The sequence below is a fragment of the Oculina patagonica genome, chromosome 1 (genome assembly GCF_052425735.1).
Source record: "Oculina patagonica isolate OP01 chromosome 1, crgOcupat, whole genome shotgun sequence".
Classification (NCBI taxonomy): Eukaryota; Metazoa; Cnidaria; class Anthozoa; order Scleractinia; family Oculinidae; genus Oculina; species Oculina patagonica.
In genome coordinates, this window is record NC_135758.1 from 29,649,596 (window position 1) to 29,674,704 (window position 25,109).

General features: G+C 38.9%; 5 protein-coding genes across 5 annotated transcripts; 2 read left to right on the top strand and 3 right to left on the bottom strand.

Moving 5' to 3' along the window:
• The first annotated feature begins 921 nt into the window (after nucleotides 1-921).
• LOC144663072 (uncharacterized) lies at nucleotides 922-4,519 on the top strand. Its single transcript, XM_078524013.1, has 5 exons — nucleotides 922-1,188; nucleotides 2,449-2,567; nucleotides 2,873-3,249; nucleotides 3,434-3,496; nucleotides 4,335-4,519. The coding sequence occupies exons 1-5, from the start codon at nucleotides 1,023-1,025 to the stop codon at nucleotides 4,339-4,341; spliced, it is 732 nt and encodes a 243-aa protein (XP_078380139.1). The 5' UTR covers nucleotides 922-1,022; the 3' UTR covers nucleotides 4,342-4,519.
• A 1,017-nt stretch (nucleotides 4,520-5,536) lies between these two features.
• LOC144663046 (lysM and putative peptidoglycan-binding domain-containing protein 3-like) lies at nucleotides 5,537-8,651 on the top strand. Its single transcript, XM_078523987.1, has 2 exons — nucleotides 5,537-5,987; nucleotides 7,033-8,651. The coding sequence occupies exons 1-2, from the start codon at nucleotides 5,682-5,684 to the stop codon at nucleotides 7,561-7,563; spliced, it is 837 nt and encodes a 278-aa protein (XP_078380113.1). The 5' UTR covers nucleotides 5,537-5,681; the 3' UTR covers nucleotides 7,564-8,651.
• Nucleotides 8,652-13,274: 4,623 nt separating this feature from the next.
• On the bottom strand, nucleotides 13,275-14,152 carry LOC144663105 (uncharacterized). Its single transcript, XM_078524041.1, has one exon. The coding sequence runs from the start codon at nucleotides 13,909-13,911 to the stop codon at nucleotides 13,312-13,314; it is 600 nt and encodes a 199-aa protein (XP_078380167.1). The 5' UTR covers nucleotides 13,912-14,152; the 3' UTR covers nucleotides 13,275-13,311.
• A 2,850-nt stretch (nucleotides 14,153-17,002) lies between these two features.
• Nucleotides 17,003-18,665, bottom strand: LOC144663094 (uncharacterized). Its single transcript, XM_078524031.1, has one exon. The coding sequence runs from the start codon at nucleotides 18,521-18,523 to the stop codon at nucleotides 17,897-17,899; it is 627 nt and encodes a 208-aa protein (XP_078380157.1). The 5' UTR covers nucleotides 18,524-18,665; the 3' UTR covers nucleotides 17,003-17,896.
• Nucleotides 18,666-18,896: 231 nt separating this feature from the next.
• On the bottom strand, nucleotides 18,897-25,102 carry LOC144662973 (snRNA-activating protein complex subunit 3-like). The gene is made up of 11 exons (XM_078523902.1): nucleotides 24,786-25,102; nucleotides 24,458-24,473; nucleotides 24,073-24,155; nucleotides 23,281-23,344; nucleotides 23,000-23,089; nucleotides 22,268-22,306; nucleotides 21,582-21,683; nucleotides 20,638-20,720; nucleotides 20,384-20,560; nucleotides 19,799-19,906; nucleotides 18,897-19,505 (listed from the first exon to the last, which is right to left on the bottom strand). The coding sequence occupies exons 1-11, from the start codon at nucleotides 24,962-24,964 to the stop codon at nucleotides 19,361-19,363; spliced, it is 1,086 nt and encodes a 361-aa protein (XP_078380028.1). The 5' UTR covers nucleotides 24,965-25,102; the 3' UTR covers nucleotides 18,897-19,360.
• Between the last annotated feature and the right edge of the window lie 7 nt (nucleotides 25,103-25,109).

Here is a 25,109-nt window from a genome sequence, read left to right on the forward strand (position 1 = left end):
ATTGAGGGTGGCATACGCCCTTCTTGCAATTGACAGCCTTCGTTTGATGTCTTCACTCTAATGGTATTTAAATGAATATTAAAACGCCTTTAGTAGAAGGGAAGAGAACATTGCTTTTTTGCTGTTTTAAATCCATTTAGCGTTTGGGCGTTTTTACCTCCTATGGAAAAGATCCTTTTATTGATTGATGGCTTTCTCCTGAACAAGAATTCAAAACTTTCGCCATCAATAAAGGATAAAGTAAATAATAAAGATGGTAAATTTTAAGCTCGGTAATAAATAATGAAGTTTGTAGTAAATAATAAAGATGGTATCTGGGAGGTCATGGGTTCGACTCCCGTCGGGGGCTCAGAATTTTTCTTTGTCCCATGTTCGTGTCATGTTGAAAACTTCATCTTCATTATTTATTACCGAGCTTAAAATTACCATCTTTATTATTTACTACAAACTTGATGATTTTGACATTGCTGATCCTGGCAGTATGCAGGACGCGTGTCACATATCAACCTAGTAAATGGCCGCTCACAACGAGTCTCTCGTAGCTCAGTTGGTTAGAGCACCCAACCGGTATCTGGGAGTAGAGGCCAAAGGTTCGATTCCCGTCGGGGGCTCAGAATTTTTCTTTGTCCCATGCTCGTGTCATGTTGAAAACTTCATCTTCAATAAAGGATAAACTTTGCAAAGTAAAACTTAACGGGATCGTATTTTGAACTTGTTAGGTACGTCTGGAATTCTAGTAGAAAAGTCTCTGACGTACATGTTTTCTAAATGGCTAATTTTTTGTTAAAACAATTATTCTGCCAGTTGGAAGCTTATATCGATCAATAGGAGAGGCACGCTTAACCAATCAGAGTTTGCCAATAGTCAAGGGTTGTGTAATTGTTGCCGCTCGTGCGCGCCAGATAGATTGTTACGTCATGAGCCATGAAGAAGCTATCGTTCGATAGCCGTAACGATGAGCTGTCGAAAGAAGATGAAACTTTTAGTTTAGCAAAGTTTCTGTTTGTAATGGCAGTATCAAGATGTTGAAAGCTATCGTCATTTCTTTGTTATTTGTTATTTCCACTGGACAACTTTCGTGTAAAACTGCTTTGTGTCTGCAAGAAAACTTTCAAAAAAACACAGCAAGTGGAGAATCTTCAGAGTGCGCCACAGTCTTATACAATTTATTTGTATGGCTTGTGGAAGGTAAATGCACCTTTTTCCAATTTTGTTTATTCGTACGTGGAACCTGGGACACTGTGCTTTAAGTAAAAAACTTATTTAAAGGGATTGTGTCACGGCTGTGTTATTGCCAAATACTTGCTATGAAACTTAATGTTTGCGAAGAAATTACTCCTATGCATCCAAATGACAAAACCATAGCTTCATTGCAACCAAATGTGTCTCCCAGGCGTTATAATTTAAAGTTACAGGAAAAGGAGACTAACTTTGAAAACTGTTCAGCCCAACAATATTTCAAAAACCCATAATTATTGCAATCCGTTTCAATCTTCGTCACTTTTGGCCATCCGTACCTTTTGCTATATTTGCTGTTTTATTGAAATGTTCCTTCACTGTTTTAACAGGTTATTTTTTTATTTCACCGAATTTGATGGTCATTGCCGATGCCAAAATTTTGCTAAAATCCGTGACACAGTCCCTTTAAAATCGCGATGATCTGTAGGCCTGTCTGTTTTTTTTTCGGTTAAGGCCATCCCAATAAAATGTTTCGTTTCCCATCGCCCCGTCCCTTGTGATGGTGGGTCGGTCGGTCGGGCCAAAAAAAAAAGAAAGAACACTTGAAGGGTTCTGGGTTCCAGAAAAGGCCGGGCTGCTACTTAAAGAAAGCATGATTACAAAGTCAACTCGAAAACGTGATCTTTTCGTTCGTTATTCCTTAGCAGTCTTAAAATAACGTAGTATCGATGTTTATTAAAGACAAAGACATCACATCATACCAACTGTTGTTAATAAAACAAGATCGTGTGCTTGTAAATTGAAGTACTTGCTTCTTTGAATAGTGAACCTGGAATTTTTTTTTTTACTTTTCGAAAAAAATGGGTCGGTCGGGCGATGGGAAACGAAACATTTTATTGGGATGGCCTAAGTGAAAGTTCGCAAATGCAACTTGTCGAAATACTGCAAAGAATTGATTTCTTCACTTCTCAAAAATTCACAACGTCTGTCAAGGAGCGTATCTCAGCCATTTGGCGCTTGGAGATCTGGGAGGACAATCTTTGGTCACGACTGAGGTCTTTCTCGGGAAACCCAATGGCAGTTAGACCGAGTGAGGCGAAGCAAACCGAGCGGCAAAATCGGCATGACAAAAGTCTCAAGAGCGGTTGAGAGTGCGCGCTCGTACTTGTAATCTTTCCAAGTTATGGTATACCAGCTATACTGTTTCTAGATCTAATGTTGGTCAGGCCGTCAGCACTGATTGCTTTTGCTTGCTTTTACTGATTTCAGTCTTCAAGAACAACTTGCCGTTTATTTTTACTTTATTGTGCTGTTATGTCGCATTCATTGTGGTGCCTGCACTGCTCTTTACGCTCTACCTGTTTTCAAAAGATGAAACGCCGCATCGGGTAAGTACAAAAACATGCCAACAGACGATTTCTTTAATTTTTTTCGCACAGTCCGCACAATTAATAATACGAAGGCTACTCAATAAGAAGGAGAGTCCTGCATGCAAGAAAACATAGAACCAGCAGTACTTAATAATCTATTGTTTTGTAGTTTCTAGTGGCCTGGAAAGAGTTACGGCGCACGCTTGCACAAGCGCTCAAAGTACTGATCAAGTGGATGAATGTCTAAAGTCTCTTGAATGAAGGCAGTTGTATTTACTTATTTAATTTAAAAATTATTCAACGTAGCCTTTTTTCTCTTGAAGAAACCCTTGCCCAGGCGAAGAAGCAATGAAGGGCTCAACAATAACACCACCAACACCAACATCGACAATAACAACCTTGATGCTCCTCAAACCGAGCTCAACCCACTTTTTGCAACCTCACCCCAAGACTCTGCACCTACCGGCTCCCAAAGCGAAAGCTGTATTTCTAACAAGGCACCGGCTTATTCAGGAAACCGCCCGCACGAGGAGCAACAAAGAGCTCTTGCGCAGCCCAATGAACCACTGGCAGTACAGCAGGTCAACGAACGTGATTCACAGAATGAAGAATCTCCAGAAATATCAAGTATTGAATCCGCTGACAGTGTAACCCTATTGTGGAACCTGGGATCTGAGATTTGCCAAGAGCCCACGCTGAGGTCAGTGGGATTGCACATTATCATACTGGGGTGGAGGGGTTGAGGGAATAACCTGCGAAGCATTAGCAATTACTTTTGGTCGCTTGATACTAACAAAACAAGAGATAATCGCTGTTCTGTTGAGTCACTTGGCTCGGGCATGAAGGTTAACTTAGTTGATTATTATTGTTTTTTTCTTTTACAGGAAAAACTGTGTTATTGTTGGCTCCGGCCTCTTACTCGCCATTATGATTTACCGCCTGGCCAGGTAAGAGTAGCCATGTTAAATCATCTGAAACCGAGAGTTTCAACTCACGGCTTGGCACAATTTTTTTTTAAACTTACCAAAGCAAGGGCTATATGCCCTGCTACCTATTCTATTCGCCAAAATCAACAAAGGTGTGTTTTGAAATGGAAAAAGAGATAACGACCATAGCAGGGTCTTGAATGTAGACACATTCTTGGTATGTTTCAAAATACAAACGTTTAATTTAGTTAAAGTTATTTCTTTGAATTGAACGGCCTTCTTCAAGGAGTTTGCTGTGCAACCACGGTGTGGCGGCCTCATTTTCTCCGCCCCTAAGCTGAAAGAAGCCTCCATCTCTTGCATTTGTGTTAACTTCAGTAATGTCTTTGAAAAGAGCGAGTTTTTAAGTATGGTTTATTTTTGACCTTGTATCAGTACTACTACCTATACTCGGAATGAAGACTATGAACAATCTTTTGAATCGTTTCCTTTAGTCCCCATAGCTAGAAGCCAAAAGGCATACAACAGCGAACGAAAAAATAAACACCGCAGAGAACTGAAAGTGTAAAGTGCAGATATTTTTGCCTCTTGCTCTTTTCCCCTCTTAGGGAAAAGAGAGACTTGAAAGGACAGACGACGCGTGCTCATCGTATTCTCTTTGGACTGTACCTAATAAACGGAGATTGGGTAGGGGGCATTTTCACGAAGACATTACATGAACCGTCCTCAAGTCCGGCGTTGGTCCTCAGAATCAATAAAACCTCAATTTGTGCAAAAAATATGTCAACATTAAAATCCAGTTGGGCGATATATATTTTGGATATCAGGTTTACTAACAGACCTTCTCTTTACCTTACAGGAAATGAATATTGCGGCTTGGCTATCTCGATCTGTGCAATTGCTTTGGGAGGAGGAAGTTGACTCTGAAGTTTATTGAATGACATGCTTGTATTGTTTAATGAACCTGGTCCTAATTATCTCTATTAAAAATCATTCCCTGCAGTAACTTTCCAGTGTCACAATAAAAACGTTTGTTTCAGTGATGTTTCCACGTGTTTTTGTTTACAATTTTTTATATACGGGTGATGGGAAGGTGCGAACGAAGCCTTAATTTTAATCATCCCGAAGGCAGGCAGGCAGGCAGGCAGACAGGCAGAACGTTGAGGCTGAGATTTCCCCCAAAATTTATGAAAATGTATGGGCTAAAATAAGAATATCCTTAGGCTCAGCAAATTTTACGCGTTCTTATTAAAAGAACAGTGTATCTAAACCCAAAACAATCCCAACTTAGCCTTCGTTGCAGACGAACTAATCCCGGGGTTTAGTTCGTCTGCAACACAGGCTATACCAGCATCGCGATAAGAGAAAACCATCAAACTTCCCCGTCCAACATACTACTTTGTATGAAGCGAAAAGAATCAATGATGGGCTGTTTTCAGCTACAGCTACACTCCACTAGCCTACGCAGACGTTCTTTTGGATCGTCACGCAATCTTTCCTCCAAAAGAACGTCTGAGTAGGGGCTTCAGCTTCATATCACATCTGTTCACAAGAAACATTTATTGTACGTTCCACTATGTCCGATTACGATGCACTCGATTAATTCAAAACGCTATATACACGTCCAATGATCTACTTAAACGAGGTTGTCCTTATGTCCTCGAAAAATGTCCTAACGATCTTGCTTAATCCAACGTTGAAACCTGAATAAATGAAATCTACTTGACATGCAACTTGAAAACGAAAAAAAGGGCCTGAATTTACATAAACGAACGGAACTATGCCGGTAGAAAAACAAAAGAAACAAAAAGATATTACACAACTATTTTACGCACAACATAATGATTAAAACTAATGAATTCAATTCTCTCGTGTCCAACATCCTTTTATGTTGATTTTTAGTGGAAACGCATTAAGTGTGCAGTTTTCTAGGCAGCCTTTGCAAACAAAACTTGAAAAGAACTCTGAAGTGTATAACGTGACACCAGCAAACAGGAAGTGGAATTGTGTGACACAAACTACCCGGCGGAAACACGTTTTCGCCGATTTCCAAATATAGAAGAGAGTCGTGACGTGTCTCACAGTTCAATATGGCGGACGACAAATCTCCGTTTTCAACAAAAATTTCTCATCTTCGCGTCTAAAGATCTATTACATGCCGCTTCTACAAAATGATATCTTGTCTGTAAAATGAGGAACATTTGTCATGTCTCTTTTGAAGAAAGGAGGCTACACAAGTTATGTATCAAGCCGGGAAGAAGACGACCCGGCTGTTGAAATACAAAATGTCCCGTCATCAAGGGTCTATATATTTGGGAATGATGGGGCAGACGAAGTGGGGATCGAAGACTCCACAGTGGAGATGACAGAGTTAAGACCAAGGAGTAGAAACAAGAGATCATATGCGTCGACGAACTCAGCTCCTCAGCAATCTAGAAAGACGGAAACCATTGATCGTGAAATTCTGCCAAATGATTCACTTCAAAGTTTCTCTCTTCAGTACGGTTGTACGGTACGTATGTTGCAATCAAGTTTTCTTATATCGTCGTCTATATTGGTTACACTTGCCTTTCCATCTAATGTTTCAAAGTTGAAGATTGGAATTGAAGGATGATCTTTTTTTAAATACTGTTAAATTTTGTGTGTGTTCAACTGTAAAGGTTGTTTAGTTACGCTTCTAGTATTTAACCACGTTATACAGTCTTCAATTATTCTATTCAAGATTTATAACGAAGATTACTACACTGGTGGTTTTGTAATTCCTGCATCTGTATTTTTCTGTGTTTGTCCAGTATACACGTTGCAGTCAATCTCAGTAAAGAAACTAGGAAGACTTCAATTTCAATCTGTATGCTGACCCCTTCTATACTCAGTACGGTCACAACTGCACTGTTTTGTGTAACAAATCTTTTTTGTTTGGTTTCATCAGAGTAAAACCACAGTAGAAGGCTATGAGAAGGTTTTAACTAGCCCATATATCAAAGGAATTGTATCACTCATTACAATAATTGTACTGAGTAGAAAATCAAAGAAGAAGGTCACTCCAGAAAGCATACATTATGTGTAAAAAATTTCAGACGATTTTAATTTCAGACATTAAAAGTTAGTGTCTGATAAAAAAAGACTGTGTGAAATTTTTAATGCCTCCAAAATTTTAAGCGCGCGAATTTTTTACACTATAGTATATTAGTACTTTCTTGGGCGATGGGATTACATGTATTCAAGGACACTAACCATGAAAAAACTAGAACTCAGATTAGGCCTTTTGTTTCTTTTTATCACTTGAAAAGGATTTATTGAATTTGTTATGAAAAACATATTGCCGATAAAGGCTGATTTATGCCCACTGGCTTGTTGGTTTGTATGACCGCCTCCAACACAAGTCTTGATGTGATAAGTAAGGGTTAAATGAAACGGTTTTGAGATGGCAGGAATATTGGGGGGCTGTCACTAAAAAAATAGAACTAGAAGATCCTTTTAAAGATCTTGACACAGATCATTACATCACTTCATAATATGAACTTGGTTTTGATTGTTGAATCCTATTATTTTCACAGGTGGCTGAAATAAAAAGAGTCAATAATTTCTACAGCGACCAAGATTTTTATGCACTAAAGACAATCAAAATCCCTGTCCAGCCACATGGATTATTGACTGAAATATCTGATAAGAAGCAAAGACCTCCACCTATCAAAATACCTGGGAACCAGCCTTCGACATCAGGAGATATTAATGATGACAATGATGAGTCTGATTATGAGGAGAGTGGGCCCAATGGAGACTGTGTTAGAACTGTTAGCATTCGCTCTGCGTTGGATTCGCCAAACAGCTTTCTGCAACACATGGACAATGATCTCAAACTGATTTGCAAATCTACACCTCTAAGAAAGAATAATCTTGATGAAGTCGCTAGGACGCTGACAATTAATTGCATAAACCCAATAAAATTGAGAAAACAACAAGAAAAGACACTTGGAACAGCTTGCGGCATTGGATGGAAGGGAATCATAGTAACTGTGTTCCTTGTAGGTATTCTACTGCCAGGAATAGTTGCCTTTTTTTACCTAAGAAAAAAAGATGACAGATGACCAGAAATATATTTTTATATTTATGGTACTTTTGACAGTATATTTAAATCAGTTGGATTAAAAAAAGTATCAAATGCAATTTTAGGAAGTACTCAAATGTGAAAAGTGGATCAAGAAATCAATGTACATGTACAGATAAATTGAATTAATAAATATTAATAGTATTTTATGATAAGTGAATTTTAGAAACATGTACAATCATGTAAAACCATTATAAGTTTATGATGCTCATTAACATAGATCTTTGGTCCTGTCTGTAATCGTTGCCACATTCTGCCAATCTATTTATTTTTACATTATTAATATATTAAAATTTGTGCAAATACATGTAAGTATCACACTACACAAGTTTTGTTATCTTTTCACAACGATCAACATCAGAAATCTCTTCACCTTACAGTATCAAAACAAAGTAACTGATAACAAAGAATTTATTAAATTCTCCCAATTAGTAATAGTAATTGGACTGAGTGGAGTACATATCTGGGAGTTATGGGGCGAGTTTTTCAAAATCAGCTGAGTGGGTTATGCATAGTTTCACTCATCCTTGGAGACCCAGGGTCAGTTAGTGGGGTGAAACGAAGGAATAAACGGGCAGAAATCGTAGCGACAACTTCGTTTTGCCCCACTAACTACCCCTGGGTCTTCGAGGATGAGCTTCACTTAGTTTTACAGGGGAGAATTTCATGTATAATTCTTCATGTTTGTTTCTTTTGACTGATAATATTGTGCTGCATCATGTCTTAAACATGGCATTATTTTGATTTGATTGTCAAATAATTGAAAATTTCAATTGTCATTAGAGCATGAAAAGATGACTTATTCTATAAATGAATTAATTAATTTTATTGACTACCACTAACAGATTGCTTTAATTCTTCTTGTCGTGTGTAAATTGTTATTGGAAAACAAAGTGAATTGAGGTAGTTGTAGTCAAATCATATCAAAATGCAAGCAGTCTTACTTGTAACTTTACAAAGAAGCTTGTATTCCTATTGACTTTGACAAGCGATTGAGAAATAAAGTGAATCATAATGCTCCTCAGCAACCCTGAAGATCCAGATTGCCATTTTCCAAGGATAATTCTTTTCAGTTGTGAGGGGCAAACTTCTGCAAATGTTTCCTAGTTTTTTACACATTCAACTTATTTAGGACAATTTGATCTATTGCTATGTAAACCTTTAAAAAAGCACATCGGTCAGGTGCTTACCGGTATTTCTTTTCAAAATATTTTATTAAGGTGGTAATTAAGCACCCCTCATAATGAAATTTTCAATGAAAACTTGCCCTTTCCCAATCTACTTTTTAAGAAGACAATAGTTTAAAAAGTTAAATTTGGAAATTGAGGAAATGCTCTCCAGGAAGGGGCAGAGATCATAATAGAGAGGGGGCTTATAGAGCCAGGAGTTGGTGGTGGTGGTGGTGGTGGTGGGGGGGGGGGGTGCTCAGTTTTTATTTCAAATTCTCTTCCCCTAGAGAATATAACTTAGGGCCTGTTTACATGAAGGGAGGGTAGCTCGGCTAGAAGGGCTGAAAGATAGCCCGCCTTTACATGCAGAATTCACATTCCTTCTACGCAAATCAAGACAGTGTCATTGAAGCATGTGACAGCATGGGAAAACCATGTGGCTTCAATGCATTTTTCTAAAGAAACGTATGAAAAGTTGGCCCTCCCAGGGTAGCAAGTTTAAACTGGTAATTTGGTTAGCCAGGGCACCCTCACTCCATGTAAAAGGGCCTTTAATATTATAGGGGTGTGACAGTATTTTGATTTGCTGTTTTTTGATAATTGGCACAAAGATCTGCTTGCTGTCATTTCCCACTCCAGACCCAAGAAACAGGAATGCTACATGGGGCTACATGTAGTAGTATTTATAGCAGACATTGGTGGATCTAGGGAAGAGACCCGGGGGGCCTCCCCCCCCCCGTTATTTTATCACCATGAGGATGGTTTTAATAATTCATTTTAATTTAGAACAATTTTTACTATACATTATATTATATCCCATATACATATTAACTTGTATTATCATTTTAAAACTTTTTAAACTTATTTCTTAAAACGTTTCACACTCTGTTTACACTATTTTTTTTTATGGCCCACAATCTAAACCACTCAGGTTGCCAGTAATTGTGCAAGCCAATAATATATTTATCTATTTATTTATTTTATATTTATTTATTTATATATTTACTTATTTATTTAGTTCAGTGTGTGATAAGGCACCGTATCTTTCTAGATCCTTCTACTGGAAGTCATCGTTTGTTAATCCATATTATTCTGCATTTACTTATTTATTTATTTATAATTAATTTTGACCTAAATAATTTTGTTGAATGAGAATGTCCGTTGCACTGACAACGTGCTTATTAAAACCAGGTGAAACACATGAAACACAAAGTATGTATGAAAATTATAAGTAAAATTCTTATCTGATATAAAATATCAAATATTTTGTCTGGGTTATCTTGCGTGCAGATTAGTCTGCTAATTTGCTCCTGTTTTTCCGTCTTGCTTCTTTCTCCTGTTATAATCGTCAAGTTTTTCCAAAGCCTTACGAAAAGACCAACTCTGGGAATGTACCCTGCTGTTGACTTCATTCTTTTCCTTGAGAAAATTATCGTACCTTGACGCCAGAGTGGCCCAGGCAACATCAGAACTCCACACATCATTTTTTGCAAAAAATTTCACTCGCTTCTCCAAGTACTGACACCTTATCGCCGTTTGGTAGTGTAGTTGGTGTAAAGTGCCGGGAGAGTTGGGAATATTTGGTATATTTACGACTGCAGTAAACAGGAGCGATGTTGCAGAAGATGCCACCAACAAAGGTGCGAGACGAGGACTTTCTGCAACCATCATTTTCCACGCCAGTTTGGATAAGACGCCACCTGTGGTCCCTAAAGTTGCTGTTAAGACAGACGCATATTGAAGTTTAATATCCAAATTTCTGTAGTATTCAGATGCTATAAAGTGAGACGAGGCCGTCACTTTTAAGCTATACTGCATGCCCTTGAGTTCATCTTCCAAATTTTGTCGCCTCTTCTGATCCTCACTCTGTTTCTTTAGTTGTTCCTCAGTTGACACCCAAGATCCCATTGCCTCGCTTTAAGGGATACCTACTGTACAAAATCCCGTGACAACGCGGCCATGTTGGTTGATAAAACAGTAAAATATGTTTTTGCGGAATTTGCATGCCCAACGGAAGAAAACGCTTTTGTTCTTGTTATCAGACATGGCTACGTCAGACCCATTAAAGTGACTCTGTCACGGCTGAGTTCAGTTTATTTTAATAAGTTTTGCCAAATACTCGCTATGAAACTTTTGCAAAGAAATTACAGTACTTCTATAGATCTAAATGACAAAACCCTAGCAACATTGTAACCGAATATGTCTTCCGGGCGCCGGGTCCGGGGGTTATAATTTAAAGTTACAACTGAAACGAGATTAGCTTTGAAAACTGTTCAGCCCAACAATATTTCACAAACCCATTTCGCAATCCGTTTCAATCTTCGTCACTTTTGGCCATCCGTACCTTTTTTTCACTGTTTTTAGAGGTTTTTATTTTATTTTACCGAATTTGATGGTCATTTCCCATAACTAAATTTGTCTTAAATCCGTGACACAGTCCCATTAATATGACGTGCAAACCCGGAAGTAAGTCGGAAATACGAGATCGATGTTGATCATTCTCGTTCCCAGAGCCTTCCGTTTCTTTTGGTCACGTGGTCGGCGAAACGAAGGGCTCTGGTAACACTGACTACCGGATGTCGTAAAATCCACGACATCCGGTAGCGCATGCCCACTGCATAAATGTTCGTCTGCGCCTGCTCAGTAAAAGAAAGGGGAAGGCTGGGGCTGACTTAGACGAGAAAGCGAATTTGAAAGAAGATACGACATTTGTCCCCCCCACATTTGAGTTTGGCGTTCGAAAGAGCTGTACAGCAATCCTTGCTACAATTGTCGGAGGACATCAAGAAACAAGGAATGGAACAGGAAGACGGCAGATAGAAAAGTTAGAATCCAGAGGAATTAGAGTCATAGTGTTTAAACACGGAGTCGAGGAAATCATCAGCTGATATAAACATTCCGACGGTTGATGATACTGTGAAATTTATTTATGGCCATGCGGAGGTATTGTAGAAAATTCAGAGCTAAAAAAGCGGCTGAGCGATGAGGTATCATTCTATTGAGCGGCGGTAAGAAATATCACATTGAATTTCAAAGTCTTCATGTATTCATGAACTCCATTTAGTGTGTATATCTTGTATAAGCTAAGTAAACGTTGATAGTGCAAATGTTTGCAATATTTTTAATGCAATAAAAAGTACAACCGAGTTACACCTTACAAAAGATGTACTTTTCATTTGTTCATAAACAAAGGTCTGCTTCGTGAATATGTTATTCCAATAAACTCCCAACAAACTCCCAGACTGTTATTCGGTCTTTTTCCGGAAACATTTTCAAACTGACCGGAAGTATAACGAAAATTGCGTAGAAGCGTTTCATTTTTTTACCTAATTACGCATGCAGTTTTTATCAGCCAATCAAAAAAATCATATTTTTTACCGTTACCAGGGCCACTACGTCATGTCATTTAAAAAAATACGCGTGGCCCTGGGGAAGAGGATGATTCATGCCCACTAGCTATAGTTGATCATAGTTTGTTGGTTTGTACGACAGCTGTCTCCAAAACAAACCTGATGTGATAAGGTTATGAGATGGCAGGAATGGAGGAGTGGAGGAGGAGGAGGAGGAAGAGGAGGAGGAGTGGAGGAGGAGGAGGAGGAGGAGGAGGAGGAGGTGGAGGAGGAGGAGGAGTGGAGGAGGAGGAGGAGGAGGAGGAGGAGGAGGAGGAGGAGGAGGAGGAGGAGGAGGAGGAGGTGGAGGCTGTCACTAAGGAATAAGAACCAGAAGATATTTAATTTTGAAGATCTTGTCGCAGATCATCGGCTTTAGGCCACTTTCGATATCTTGTGCTCCAAAGCTTTTAGTTTACTTTATAGAGGGAACTCTAGTTGAGACACTGCTGAGAGAGATAGACGCAACGGCTTGATAGAATTTTTGTTATTCTCTCGTTAGTGTATCTGTTAAACCTTGAGGGTGCAGTAAATATATTATCATTTTTACAGATGTTGTTTCAGTCAGATTCGTGTTTAATTTTTGAAGGCGTAATTTTACTTTAGGTATGTCTCAGCAAAGCGTCCGAAGTTTTTGTCCGAAATTTGTCCAAATGAGATAAAAAAGTGTCCGAAAACTTAACGTCTGAAATAGAACGCTCGAATTTTAAACTTCCACCCACAGGAAAAAGAGGAAAGTTGGACGACCAAGGAACAATTGGAAGCGATCCATGCTGCAGGAGTTGGAAGGAGTAGGCTACTCCTGGGGAAGGGCCAAAGCATTAGCAAAGAACCGTGTGCGCTGGAGGAAACTGGTGGACGCCCTATGCTCCCAAGGGGGTGACAAGGAACAATGATGATGATGGTCATAACTCTCGTAAGGGACCACCTCCCGTGCTTGGCATTTCGGGTGGTCGAATACGATAGGTTTTACGGTTTATTTATATATAACTGATGACAAACAAAACTGAAATTATCGGATCTTTCACCGGCCCTGCTCGCCAGAGAATTTGTTTGCGTTAAGATAAACCAGTCTGCCGTCAGTGGCCATTTTTACTCCTTTTCTATCCTCACAGGAACATTCTGCAAGGCGCATTTGTTCTCCGAGAAAACTGCCAGAACTGTTCTTCCTCAATTGTCAGTGGGTGTGTTTTCCGCTCTTGCACTTTTCTCCATTTTTTCTCTTTCCCTGTCCTCAATTTTCTTCAAAGCTTTACGATAAGCCCAGAACTCGGATTGTATCCTACTGTTTATTTCTTTCTTGTCCCTCAGCAACTTTTCGTACTTGGCTGCGAGCGTCTCCCACGCGACTTTGGAATCCCAAACTTCTGTTTCTGAAATGAACTTTACCTGCCTCTCAAGATACTGGCATTCTATCCCAGACCTAAAATGTGCTTGGTATAAATTGGCCGGCGTGTTCTGGATCTGCGGTAGATTTACTAGCGCTGTGAAGAGAAGCGAAGTCGTGGAGGTCGCAACCAAGATCGGTGCTAGGCGAGGATTGTTTGAAACCAGCATTTTCCAGCCCAATTTTGACGCCACGCTGGCCGCGGCTCCTAATGTTCCTGTGAAGATGGATGCGTATTGAAGCCTGACATCCCACTTTCTATAGAATCCTGAAGATAAATAGTGAGATGTGGACGTCACGTACAAACTGTATTGCATGCTGCGGAGTTCCTCTTGTAACTTTTGCCGTTTGATTTGATCTTCTGATGAAATTCGTGCACCCATCTTGCCTGTGGGCAGTGACTTCAGGCTGGATGCAGTGATCGAATCAGTGCAAAACTGAAGGAACTAAATTTTCTATTTCGAAAATTCAACAGAGATAACAAGACGGAAATAAGAAGGAAAGAATCGGACTTCATTAACAAAAAAATGAACTAAAATTGAAAACGGAAACACTGAGTTGCTGACCAATTGCAATGCACTAAGGAATAAAACAATACGCTTCAAGCCAAACATTATATGAAGCACTTTTTTTTACTACACTTCAACAAGTATGCGCGCGCGTGCAAGACAAAGTTTGCAACATCCGCGCTCAAAGGCTTCTGGGTACGACTGCAAAGTTCTCTGGTTGAAGATTTTGCATGGTAGATATAACTTGGAATAAAGTGTTTTCCAAAAAAAACAATAGACAAGAATACTTTTAGGTATATAATAACAACCCAGGATTCTTTTGTGGTCAGAATAAAATAACCGTTTGCACGCTTTGTAGAAGTGAGCCTGAAGTTTTACAATGTATACGTAGAACTCGTTACGCAAAACGAGTAAAAAGGTAAGAAGGTTAAAATTACGTTATTAACAATGCAATATACGCTAGAAAGCGAAAAATCAAAGGATAACGTAAATTGTAAATCGGGTAATAACAATTTTTTCAACTGAAGTTTCCGTTTTTCGAAGAGTCTGAATTCGGAAGTTGATATTCAGTTTATGTCCCAGTAAAGGTTCGTACACACTGTAAACAATGCGTATCAAGTGCCAGAATTGCCCCTGACCGTCCTTACTGGACAGAGGATGCACTTCGCTCCATTTTTTCTCTTTTGTTATGTGCAACTCGCTTCAACGCCTCACGATAAGACCAGCTGCTAGACTGTATCTTGCTGTTCACGTCTCTCTTCTCTCTGAGCAGGTTTAGATATATAATAATGTAAATAGTGTCCACAATTAGTTTTTTTAAGCTAAATACTTCAGACACTTTAATAAAGTATTTCATTCTTTCATTCGTACTTTGCTGCTAGCGTCTCCCACGATTTCTTGGAATTCCAAACTTCCGTTTCTGAAAAGAACTTCACCCGCCTTTCAAGATACTGGAACTCTATCCCAGATCTATAGTGCGCCCGGTATAAATTGGCCGGTGTACTCTGGATCTGGGGTACATGTAGATTAACGAGAGCTGTAAAAAGAAGCGAAGTCGTGGAGGTAGCAACCACTATCGGTGCGAGGCGAGGACTGTCCGAGACCAGCATTTTCCAGGCCAATGTTGACGCCACGCTAGCTGTGGCTCCTAAAGTTCCTGTGAAGATTGATGCGCAGTGAAACCTAGAATCCCATTTGCTGTAGTATTCTGCGGCTATATAATGAGATGCAGCTGTCACTTGCAAGCTCTTTCGCATTTTACGGAGTTCATTCTGTAAGTTTTGCCGTTTGATTCGATCTTCTGATGAAATACCTCCGCCCATTGCGTTTTGCGACAGTGATCTGTATAAATTTAACGGAACTAAATTTTCGCTTTCGAAAACCGAGAGATCAAGCTAAGTGAAGGCGGAAATATAAAGAAGGAAAGGATCGGACTGATCGCCAAAATATCGTAAACCAAAGAAACTGAATATATATATGATAAATGCAAATGCGGCCTTACACTACTGAATACCTGAAAAAAAATTTCAGCCTCTGAGCAGGAGTCGAACCCACGACCTTTGCGTTGCCAGTGCAGTGCTCTACCACTGAGCTATCAAAGCCACATGAGAGTGGTCGTATATGGGTAATCCTTTTATGGTGGACATGATACTCGGCCCAAGTATATGTGAAATAAATGAATGTGTGTCCAGTAGTAGAAATGAAATATATATATGATAAATGCAAATGCGGCCTTACACCACTGAATACCTAAAAAAAAAATTCAGGCTCTGAGCACATTCATTTATTTCACATATACTTGGGCCGAGTATCAGTATCAGTAGTGTAAGGCCGCATTTGCATTTATCATATATATATTTCATTGCTACTGCTGGACACACATTTATTTAGAAACTGAACCTAAACAATTGTCACTTTACTGTAACGGTACACGAACAAAGGAATAAAACAATGTGCTCCAAACTCCAAAGCAAACACGTTATTATTTGAGTAAAATGGTATAAAGAGTGAAACAACAACAACAACAAATCAAAGGCTCTTCGAGCAACCTCATGGTAATTCGATGAAGTGGCGTCCTTCGCTTTGTTTTTCAAATAAGCGTTCAAGAATGTAACGGTCTCACTTCATTTGCCTTTAAATGCTTTTTTTTTTTTTCATGTGAGTTGCGTCAATGGGTCACTGATGCTTTGTGCTCTCCGGCTTCGAAGCGCAAATTCTATTTTTCACCACCAAAATAAATTGTAACCTTTGAATATGGTTTTTACTGTCTTAGATGCGATAAATTGTGTGTTCAATTACTTTTCTGTCAGCACATATATAATATACATACCGGGCAGCGACTAGCCTCCCACGCAGTCGTTCTTAGGGGTGATCGCGTTACACTCCTCCCCGCGATTGCGTTACACGGTGTGGAACACAATCGCCCCTAAGAACGACTGCGTGGGAGGTTAGGCAGCGACAAGCGTTGTTATTTTTTGAACAGCCGATGTAATTTGAGATCTGCTCGCCTCAAAAAGATGAAAAACGGATGACGTGACACGAGGTGACGTAGCGCGAAACAGAAACGTGCTACGCATTTGTGTTTTTCCAGTGAGCTGAAACGTTTATTAAATCACGTCACATGCAATAATAATTTTCTATAACAGTTTAAGCGTAACTATATGTAGTCCATAGGTGCTATCAGTAATGTCACAATCTCACTTAATTTGCCTTCGAGTGTTTTCTTGCGTGAATGGGTCATTGATAGCTTTTTTTCTTCAAATAAGCGTTCAATAATGTAACACAATATCACTTTATTTCCCTGTGAATGTTTTATTTTTCCATGGGAATTGCATCATTGATGGTTCGTGCTCTCAGGCTTCGTAGCGCGAATTCTATTTCATCACAAAAATATTTAAGTGTAACCTTTGATCCTTTTAAGCATTAAGTAAATTTGTTTTTTAAATATGTTTACTTTTCTGCCAGCACGTATAGCGTTATTTTAAGCAGCGAATAAAATTTGAGAGAAAGATGCGCGTTTTTGCACGACTCAAAAAGATGAAGAACGGATGACGTGACACAAAGATGATGTGACGCGAAACAAAAACGTGCATGAATGTTGTGTTTACTAAAACGCTTCTTTGAATGTTTTCTTACGTGAATGGGTCATTGTTAGCCTATGCTCTGAGGCTTCGTTGAGCGAATTATATTCTCTTTTATCACCAGAGGATAAGTGTAAGTGATCCTCTTTCGATTTGTTTTGTGAAATTCAGTTTACTGCCCTGAAAGAGAGAGACCCTGGAACGAGGTTGAAGAATAATTTGTTTCTGATTGACATGTGCTGAATGCGTTTAAAAGACCTTTCCATCAGCACGTTTCTCGTTTAATGATAAATTAATTGCGGTTTGATATCAGAATCGAGTGAGTGAGTGAGTGAGTGTTCGAGTGAGAAAATGCGGCCCATAACATAACCTCATTACCATTCGGTAAAAACGTGCTGCAAATAACGTTTTTAAAGAGTGACTGACGTTTTTGAAAAGTGCTTCATGTAACATTTTATAACAATGACTTGTCACGCAAGGGGTACCCGGGTCCTAGAGGTTGTCACTCTTCTTTCTTCTATATTAAAGCGAAAAAGCTGTCGCGGGGAAAAACCCTGGAACCAGGCTACGCAAAGGCAATTTTAAGAATAACGAACGATTTATGTTGATAGAAAGCGAAACTATCAAAGGATAATGTAAATAATTAATCAAAGTTCCCGTTTTTCGCAGAGTTTCTAGACGGAAGTTTGTTATTCATCCAAAAAAGCTTCATTTACTCTGCGAATAAATTTGTATCCTGATGTCAACCAAACTTGAAACTGCTAGTATAAACATCGGCGTCAGTTGCTCGACACAGGATGTGCTTCCTGCTCTGCTGTGCTCCTCGCTTTCGCTTGTTTTTCTCTTTCCCTGTCCTCAATTTTCTTCAAAGCTTTACGATAAGCCCAGTTCTCGGATTTTATTTTGCTGTTTACTTCCTTCTTGTCCTTGAGAAACTTTTCGTACTTGGCTGCGAGCGTCTCCCACGCGACTTTGGAATCCCAAACTTCCGTTTCTGTAAAGAACTTCACTTGCCTCTCAAGATACTGGCATTCTATCCCAGATCTAAAATGTGCTTGGTATAAATTGGCCGGTGTATTCTGGATCTGCGGTAGATTTACTAGCGCTGTGAAGAGAAGCGAAGTCGTGGAGGTCGCAACCAAGATCGGTGCAAGGCGAGGATTTTTTGAGACCAACATTTTCCAGCCCAGTTTTGACGCCACGCTAGCTGTAGTTCCTAATGTTCCAGTGAAGATGGATGCGTATTGAAGCCTCATATCCCACTCTCTGTAGTGTTCTGTTGATATATAGTGGGACGCTGATGTCACGTGCAAGCTATTCTGCATCTTACGGAGTTCATTCTGTAAGTTTTGTCGTTTCACACGATCTTCCTCCGTGATCTTTCCAGATGACACGCTCGCACCCATAGCGTCCGGCAGCGTTTGGCAAAGATCGTTAGAAAAATCAAGAAAACTTTAAATTTCACTTTCGATAAGCAGGGGTAACTTGCCGGATATTGAACAGTAAGATACGTTTCACCGAGGAAAGGAAAGTGAAAGTTGTCAAAAAATCTCCCAAGTTAAACAATACAGTTAAATCCCGATAACTCGACCTTTCAGTTTCGATTCCCTTCCAGGTCATTTTCTTACTAATCCTCTTCCCCCGCTAACTCGAACCTGTTTCGATTCCTCTTGAAGGTTCGAATTATCGGGATTCAACTGTATTCCTCTTATTTTAATCACCTAGTAAAAACGGGTGTATTCTGCAAATTTTAAAGAAATTGACTTCGACAACAAAAACCACAATTAAGAATGTGTGTATTCTGCAAATTTAAAATTTGCAGAATGAACTTTACTTCAAACTACTGTATCGATTGGACAGAAAGTCAGTAAGACTAAGGTATTTTTCCGTCAGTTGCAAGAGGTAAGGGACGGAAAACTGGGAAAACTAGTGAGAAAATGTTCTCATTGTTGACATAATTTAATACATCCATATCTGTCTCTCTCCGATAATTGTCAATTTTAATGCTGTTGGTAGACAAATATAATCAGAGGTTACTTTTTTCAGGGGGTGGAGGGCAGTAGCAACCGTCCGCCAAGCTGTTCTTAGCGATGCCTGACCTCAATTCTGTTAGGTCGATTTTTAAGGGAATTTTCTCGAAATTAACAGGTTCGTTTCCAACTCGCTTCCCTGTTGATATCACGGAAGGGCTATCCCATGTGACCTTGAGTCTCTGCATTTAGAGTGCCTTAGTAGAGGGTGTATCACCAATCAAAGTCTCCAACAACTGGATAAGCCTGAAAGTCACAGATTTTCTCGCCGTTAGGCGAGTAGTGAAGGCCTTTGAAACACGTGGCACAGAAAAAACATGGTTCCTCACACGCCAAGGCATCATTCACTGTCACCCACCTGAAATAACAATGAGCAAAACTAGATCAAAATTATGAACATGCCATGCCAATCATGAACAACTTGCACGATAAAATGTAAGCGAACAACGGAAAATAATGCGTTTTACACTTCAACGCAAGCCAAATACATTTTGGGTAAGGCAGAAAGTCAAAAGGATTTCCTATTTGGATTTTACGAAATCAAGAAAATAAACAACAGTTACACTGAGCAATTTCTGTGGCCGAAACCAGGCAAATTTCGCCGAAGATGATAGTGAGGTCATGATGCAGCGCCACAAGAAGTAATCTCACCTTGCAGTATAAACATCACACACTCGACACCTGATGCGTTTCCCTCGATGTTTAAACACTTGTAGTGGATATTCGTTCAGGTTTGGCTCATCATCGACGTCCAACAGTCTGAAAGACACATAAAAATACTAAAAAAAACTCTACAGGAACTTATTGATGGCTCCATACAGTTACTGATTGCCTGACTAACTGACTGACTGACAGACCGACCAACCGACCACCCGACGGAAGGACCGACGGACTGACCGGCTGACCGACCGACCACCTGCAGCTGACTGACTGACTGGCTGGCTGGCTGGCTGGCTGACTGACTGATTGACTGGCTAATTGGCTGGCTGACTGACTGACTGGCTGGCTGGCTGGCTGACTGACTGACTGAGGGACAGAAGGATGTACGAACAAACAAACAAACACACTGAAGGACAAATTGGAAAGATGGATTGAAAGACTGATAGACAGACGGCCTAGTAGATGAAGGGGAGGACCTACTTATAGACAGATGATCGGAGGAACGGGTAGATGGCATGCCTACCTGTCTGGCTAACCTAGCAAATTCAAAGTTTAACGATTAACAAATTCACTTACCTCAGATCAGTGAAAATCAGTATATGTTCACAGTTTCCCTGATGGCAGTATAGATATGGATATCCTAGCTTGACCTTCAGGTCTTCAAACACCACATCTTCCATACGCTTACTGGTAAATAAGCCAAGTCCTGGGCACTTTCTTCTTTGAGGGTCTTTAGCCCAGTCAATTATAACCCTTATCACATAAAAACATCAAGCATAAGAGATTTTGTGGTTCATATAATATTTTAATGCAAATATATGATTACTTACCTGCTGTAATCTCTAGACAATGGATCTCGTTTATCATTGTAAAATACTCCCTCTATGAAGAAGAAGCCAGACTTGAACATATCCTGGGAATAACCAAACAACACAAAAGACTAAGAACAGATACAAAATTGAGAATTTTCCTCTTATACAAGAAATGTAGACTGCATCTTCTACCTAGTCATGCTAAATAATCATCAGCAGTAGCCAATGTGCACCTACCTTGTTACAGGAAATTAATGCTTGTCTTTATTAAGGTATTTGAAATTTACGCGACTTAAATTAACGCAATGTATACAAAGAAAAGAAAAAACTTATTGAAACAACAGAAAAAAGTTTGTTTCTGTATAATCTTAAATGAAAACAATGTTTGTGGTACTTTGTGGTACTGACTGCTTCGAGCGTTCTTCACAGTTCAGTGATACTGGCAGACTTTCAACCTTATAAAATAATGCTTTTTTCTAGGAGTCAAGAACATCTGGACTGTATCGAGAAATTGGGGCCAAAATAATGGAAATTAAAGGTCATGGGAACTAACGTCCCACTTAATTTACGGCGTGGAAGTTAACGTCAATGTTAACAAAAATTAACCCGACTTAAATTAACACGAATTTTTAAAATTCTGGTTAATTTCATGAAGTGCTAATTTCCTATAATAAGGTAGCTTTGCAAGGCCAAAAAAGAGGCCATGATCATTCATTGTACTAAGCCCATGTACATATGCCCTGTTACCTCAAAAAGAGGTAATGTCCATAGATGTCAGAACAATTTTTGATCGTAAATCATTTTGCGGCAACAATGAATGAAATTCAACCTTTTGTTTTTGGTCATGTCCGACCACAATTTTGTTTTGTCTGACCAAGATGGTGTCTTAGTAGGACATAATTATGTTCTTTCAAGTGAAAAAAATATTTGCAGCCCTGCTTCTACGTTAATGTAATACAAACCTTAGCTGTTGATTGTGGCAGCTGGTCTGGATTATCACTGTGATCCCCGAGTATCATGTCATCAGCTGTACAGAAGATCTTGTCACGTAATTCTGTAAGGCACTGCCGCAAAGAAAACAAAATCCATCTAAAATCCATCTATCAGTAACCAATGGTGAATCTTTGTCCACCTCAAGAAAGAGCTATGTTGTTTTATCCTACTTTTCTTACAAATAAAATCAAATAAATAAAATCACTGCAAATCTTCTTAAATACTTAGAAAATATTTATTTAATTATCAATAATAATAGCACATCACGCCCAAGTCCTTTGACAATGATGCTTGGCTGACTGGAGAGTGAGGTCTCTGTTTTCAAACAGGTTTCCAGGCCTTAGTGTAGGCCTGACTACAAGATGGCCATGGAAACAAGCAACAATTATGAACAACATCCTACAGCTTCAATGGCTATCTCAGCTTTCAGTACTTTCGTGTATTATTTTGATTATACATTCCTGGGTTTCATAGAACAACTAAAGAAAAATGACATTGTGAAGTGCTGTGTGAAACCCTCTTTTCCATTTATTGCTCATTAAATTCATGTCATTAATTGCAGATGGGGTGTGTGTATTATTTATGGAATATACTGTAAGTTGCATTCTTGGTGGAAAAATCAAGTTTGGTCAACAATCTTGAATTGCCTCTTTACCTGACTTCCCAGCACATGAAATTCTTGAACTTTGTTTTGCTGAGGTAAAGAAACAATCATTACTCAATAAACTGGATTGTATTTCTTCATTCTGCTCTCTAAGGTAAAAAAGAACCAACATCTGATAAGGCATTTGACTCCTGGTAGTGTTTTACGACCTACTGCTTAATTCATTACAGCCACCAACATAATCCTCTGAATAAATTTAAAATTTCATATGTTCCCTTGTCATCCTCCATGTAAAGCCAGCTTCATACAATCAGGGTTCGTACTCTTTTGAGCTTTCGAAATTCCATGACTTTCCATGACCTTTTCCATGACTTTTCAAAGTTTTCCATGACCTAAATTTGACCATTCTTCTCGAAAATTTTCAAAAATTATCTTGATTTCAGGTATGCCTAATTTAGTTTGTACAATCAACACCACTCTCCATGACTTTCCATGACCCACACTTAAATTCCATGACTTTCCAGGGCTGGAAAATGAAATTCAAAAATTTCATGACTTCCCAGGTTTTTCATGATCCGTACGAACCCTGCACCATGTACTTTTGGCAAGTCACATATTCTAACACTGCCTTCTTTTACTACTACAGGGTAAGAACATTGTGGAGATGTAGACTAGTTATATATGAATTGAGTTGATATTAAGAGACAATAAATTGATCAAAGACCCAAGAAGGAAAATATCATGAGTGCAATGAATTGGCAAGCAGCTGTTTGCTACACTAACCGTTCTAGGATGACAAATCGCAACAGACAGGATAACCTCATTCAACTTAATCTCTTGATATGCTTGGGGTTCTTTAGTGGGTAGCATTTCCTGTAATAAAAATAAAATCTGCATTATTAAAAGTACAGCGCAACAATAACAATGTTATAAAAAACATGACTGGAAATATGTTACCTGAAAAATCAGAAGGCAATCGGTACAACAAAAATGCTGGCATGATGCCAGAACTTCAGTTTCAAAGAAACTAGACTAAACAGCATGAGTCATGCATGAGCTAATACCTTTATAAGATAATTCACTTCTTTTCTGTGTGAGGTTAATTGCCCTTTCTTTTCTTTTACTAGCCTGTAATGAAGAAAAATATCCAGTTTATGTTCTAATCTTTTCCCACTCACATATCCTAAACTGAATTTTGTAGTTTTGAGACTAAAAGTATTCTCTACATTGTAATCAATTATTTTTTTTGTTATAATAAGAGCTGCTGCAAGTTTATTTACGTAACTGATAGTTAACATGTCAACAAACAGATTTTCTGGCCATCATATAAACCATACATGCACATTGTACAGTTTAGAACTACCACAGTTTACAAAATGAACAAAGATCTTAAAGCTGCCACTCTTAACATTTTTGCAAGGATCCTTCACGGATCCTTCAAGGTTCCACTCGTGACTCAGAAAAGTGTCTGTTGTCCGTATTACAGTGCGACGCGCCTTACCGTGGCCACCCAACAAACATTTTTACAAGTGTACTCTCTTGACGAACACGCCTTCTTGCAAAGTTGAATACGATCAAATAGAAACTTGTTACATCATATTTATCAACAAAACGCAGTGAAAACGTAAAATATTACGAGAATACACTTGTGAAAAAGTTTGTTGGGTGGCCACGGTAAGGCGCGTCACACTATAATGGAGGTCCGTAATAAGCAGGTTAATTTTAGAGAAAATACATGTATATGAGACTTTTGTGGGGATAAACAAAACTGACAGACTGAATAATTTCCTCACACTTTTAATAATGAAATAACTGAATCATGTAGAGCACATGTTCTTACAATTCATTCTACTCACTTCAGGGTATGAAGCTCTACCCCTTCAGGAATTGGATCCTTAAAAATATCAATTGATTCCAGACCTTCTGTGTCAGCTGGACACTGAAAAGTAAGCAGTGAACTGTTATCGGAGCTGTAAAAATTATTAAATGGTAGCTTGATGATAGATCAACAACGTCATAATTTGAGGAATTCTATAACTTGCATGCAAGATACCATACCATAGCCTACCATACCATACCATAGCCTGAACACAGTAAACAGTACCATAAGTTGGTACATTGACAAAGGAACCTGCATTGTGTAAAACCCTTGGCGTAGACTAAAAAACCTTTGTGTATCTTTGGCATGGTGTGTACACAGAAGGCACCCTGGCTCAAATTATCTGACTGACTATTAAATACCTTTAAATTGCTTGGACTTTTCCACATGGAAGAATTATAAAAGAAAAGAAAAGATGATATTGAGTCAAAAAAATTATACATGTATCATAAAAGACCATAATTTATAAAAAATAAGGTACAGTGTAAGCTTAAAGTGAGGGCCTGGGTGGGAGGCGGGTCACATCTGACAAATGACAAACTGGAACAAGTCATGTATTGAAGCACTAGGGCCACAGAGCTGTAACAAAAATCCCTTGGTTGTTACTAAGGAGGTAAAGAAGTTTAATATGAATGTCTTTTCTTCTTGCACCTTTGAATCTAGCTAGATTAATCTGTCAAACCTAATTACCTGCACACTTCACTTAAATCTGTCACTATTTCCATTGTTACATCCATTTCCTTCGCCATGTCTGTAAGTTCAAGTTCTACCTTTTTCCTTTCATATTGAGACGGCTCAAGAAACTCCAGAAACTGCTCTTTAAACTGTTTTACTGAAATCAACGAAGAACACTCTCCTCTAGCCGCCATTTTGGAGTTGTGGTGCACGAGATCTTACGTTTGTTTTGATTGGACAAGCGGTCTTGAATCTGGAACTGGCCAATCCAAACGTTTGTTATAAAATGTTTTTATTTATCATTATGGTCTGTTTTCCTGTTTTCCAATCAATACAGCT

What these genes read in the sequence shown, in the direction of transcription:
- LOC144663072 (XM_078524013.1), top strand. Translation starts at nt 1,023, where the DNA reads ATGTTGAAAGCTATCGTCATTTCTTTGTTATTTGTTATTTCCACTGGA. An exon ending in AAGATGAAACGCCGCATCGG is followed by an intron (nt 2,568 to 2,872) that starts GTAAGTACAAAA and finishes TTTCTCTTGAAG; the next exon opens with AAACCCTTGCCCAGGCGAAG. An exon ending in TGCCAAGAGCCCACGCTGAG is followed by an intron (nt 3,250 to 3,433) that starts GTCAGTGGGATT and finishes TTTCTTTTACAG; the next exon opens with GAAAAACTGTGTTATTGTTG.
- LOC144663046 (XM_078523987.1), top strand. Translation starts at nt 5,682, where the DNA reads ATGTCTCTTTTGAAGAAAGGAGGCTACACAAGTTATGTATCAAGCCGG. An exon ending in CTCTTCAGTACGGTTGTACG is followed by an intron (nt 5,988 to 7,032) that starts GTACGTATGTTG and finishes TTATTTTCACAG; the next exon opens with GTGGCTGAAATAAAAAGAGT.
- LOC144663105 (XM_078524041.1), bottom strand. Translation starts at nt 13,911, where the DNA reads ATGGGTGCACGAATTTCATCAGAAGATCAAATCAAACGGCAAAAGTTA.
- LOC144663094 (XM_078524031.1), bottom strand. Translation starts at nt 18,523, where the DNA reads ATGGGTGCGAGCGTGTCATCTGGAAAGATCACGGAGGAAGATCGTGTG.
- LOC144662973 (XM_078523902.1), bottom strand. Translation starts at nt 24,964, where the DNA reads ATGGCGGCTAGAGGAGAGTGTTCTTCGTTGATTTCAGTAAAACAGTTT. An exon ending in TTCATGTGCTGGGAAGTCAG is followed by an intron (nt 21,684 to 22,267) that starts GTAAAGAGGCAA and finishes TCTTTGCGGCAG; the next exon opens with TGCCTTACAGAATTACGTGA. An exon ending in TGTGATGTTTATACTGCAAG is followed by an intron (nt 19,506 to 19,798) that starts GTGAGATTACTT and finishes TTGTTATTTCAG; the next exon opens with GTGGGTGACAGTGAATGATG.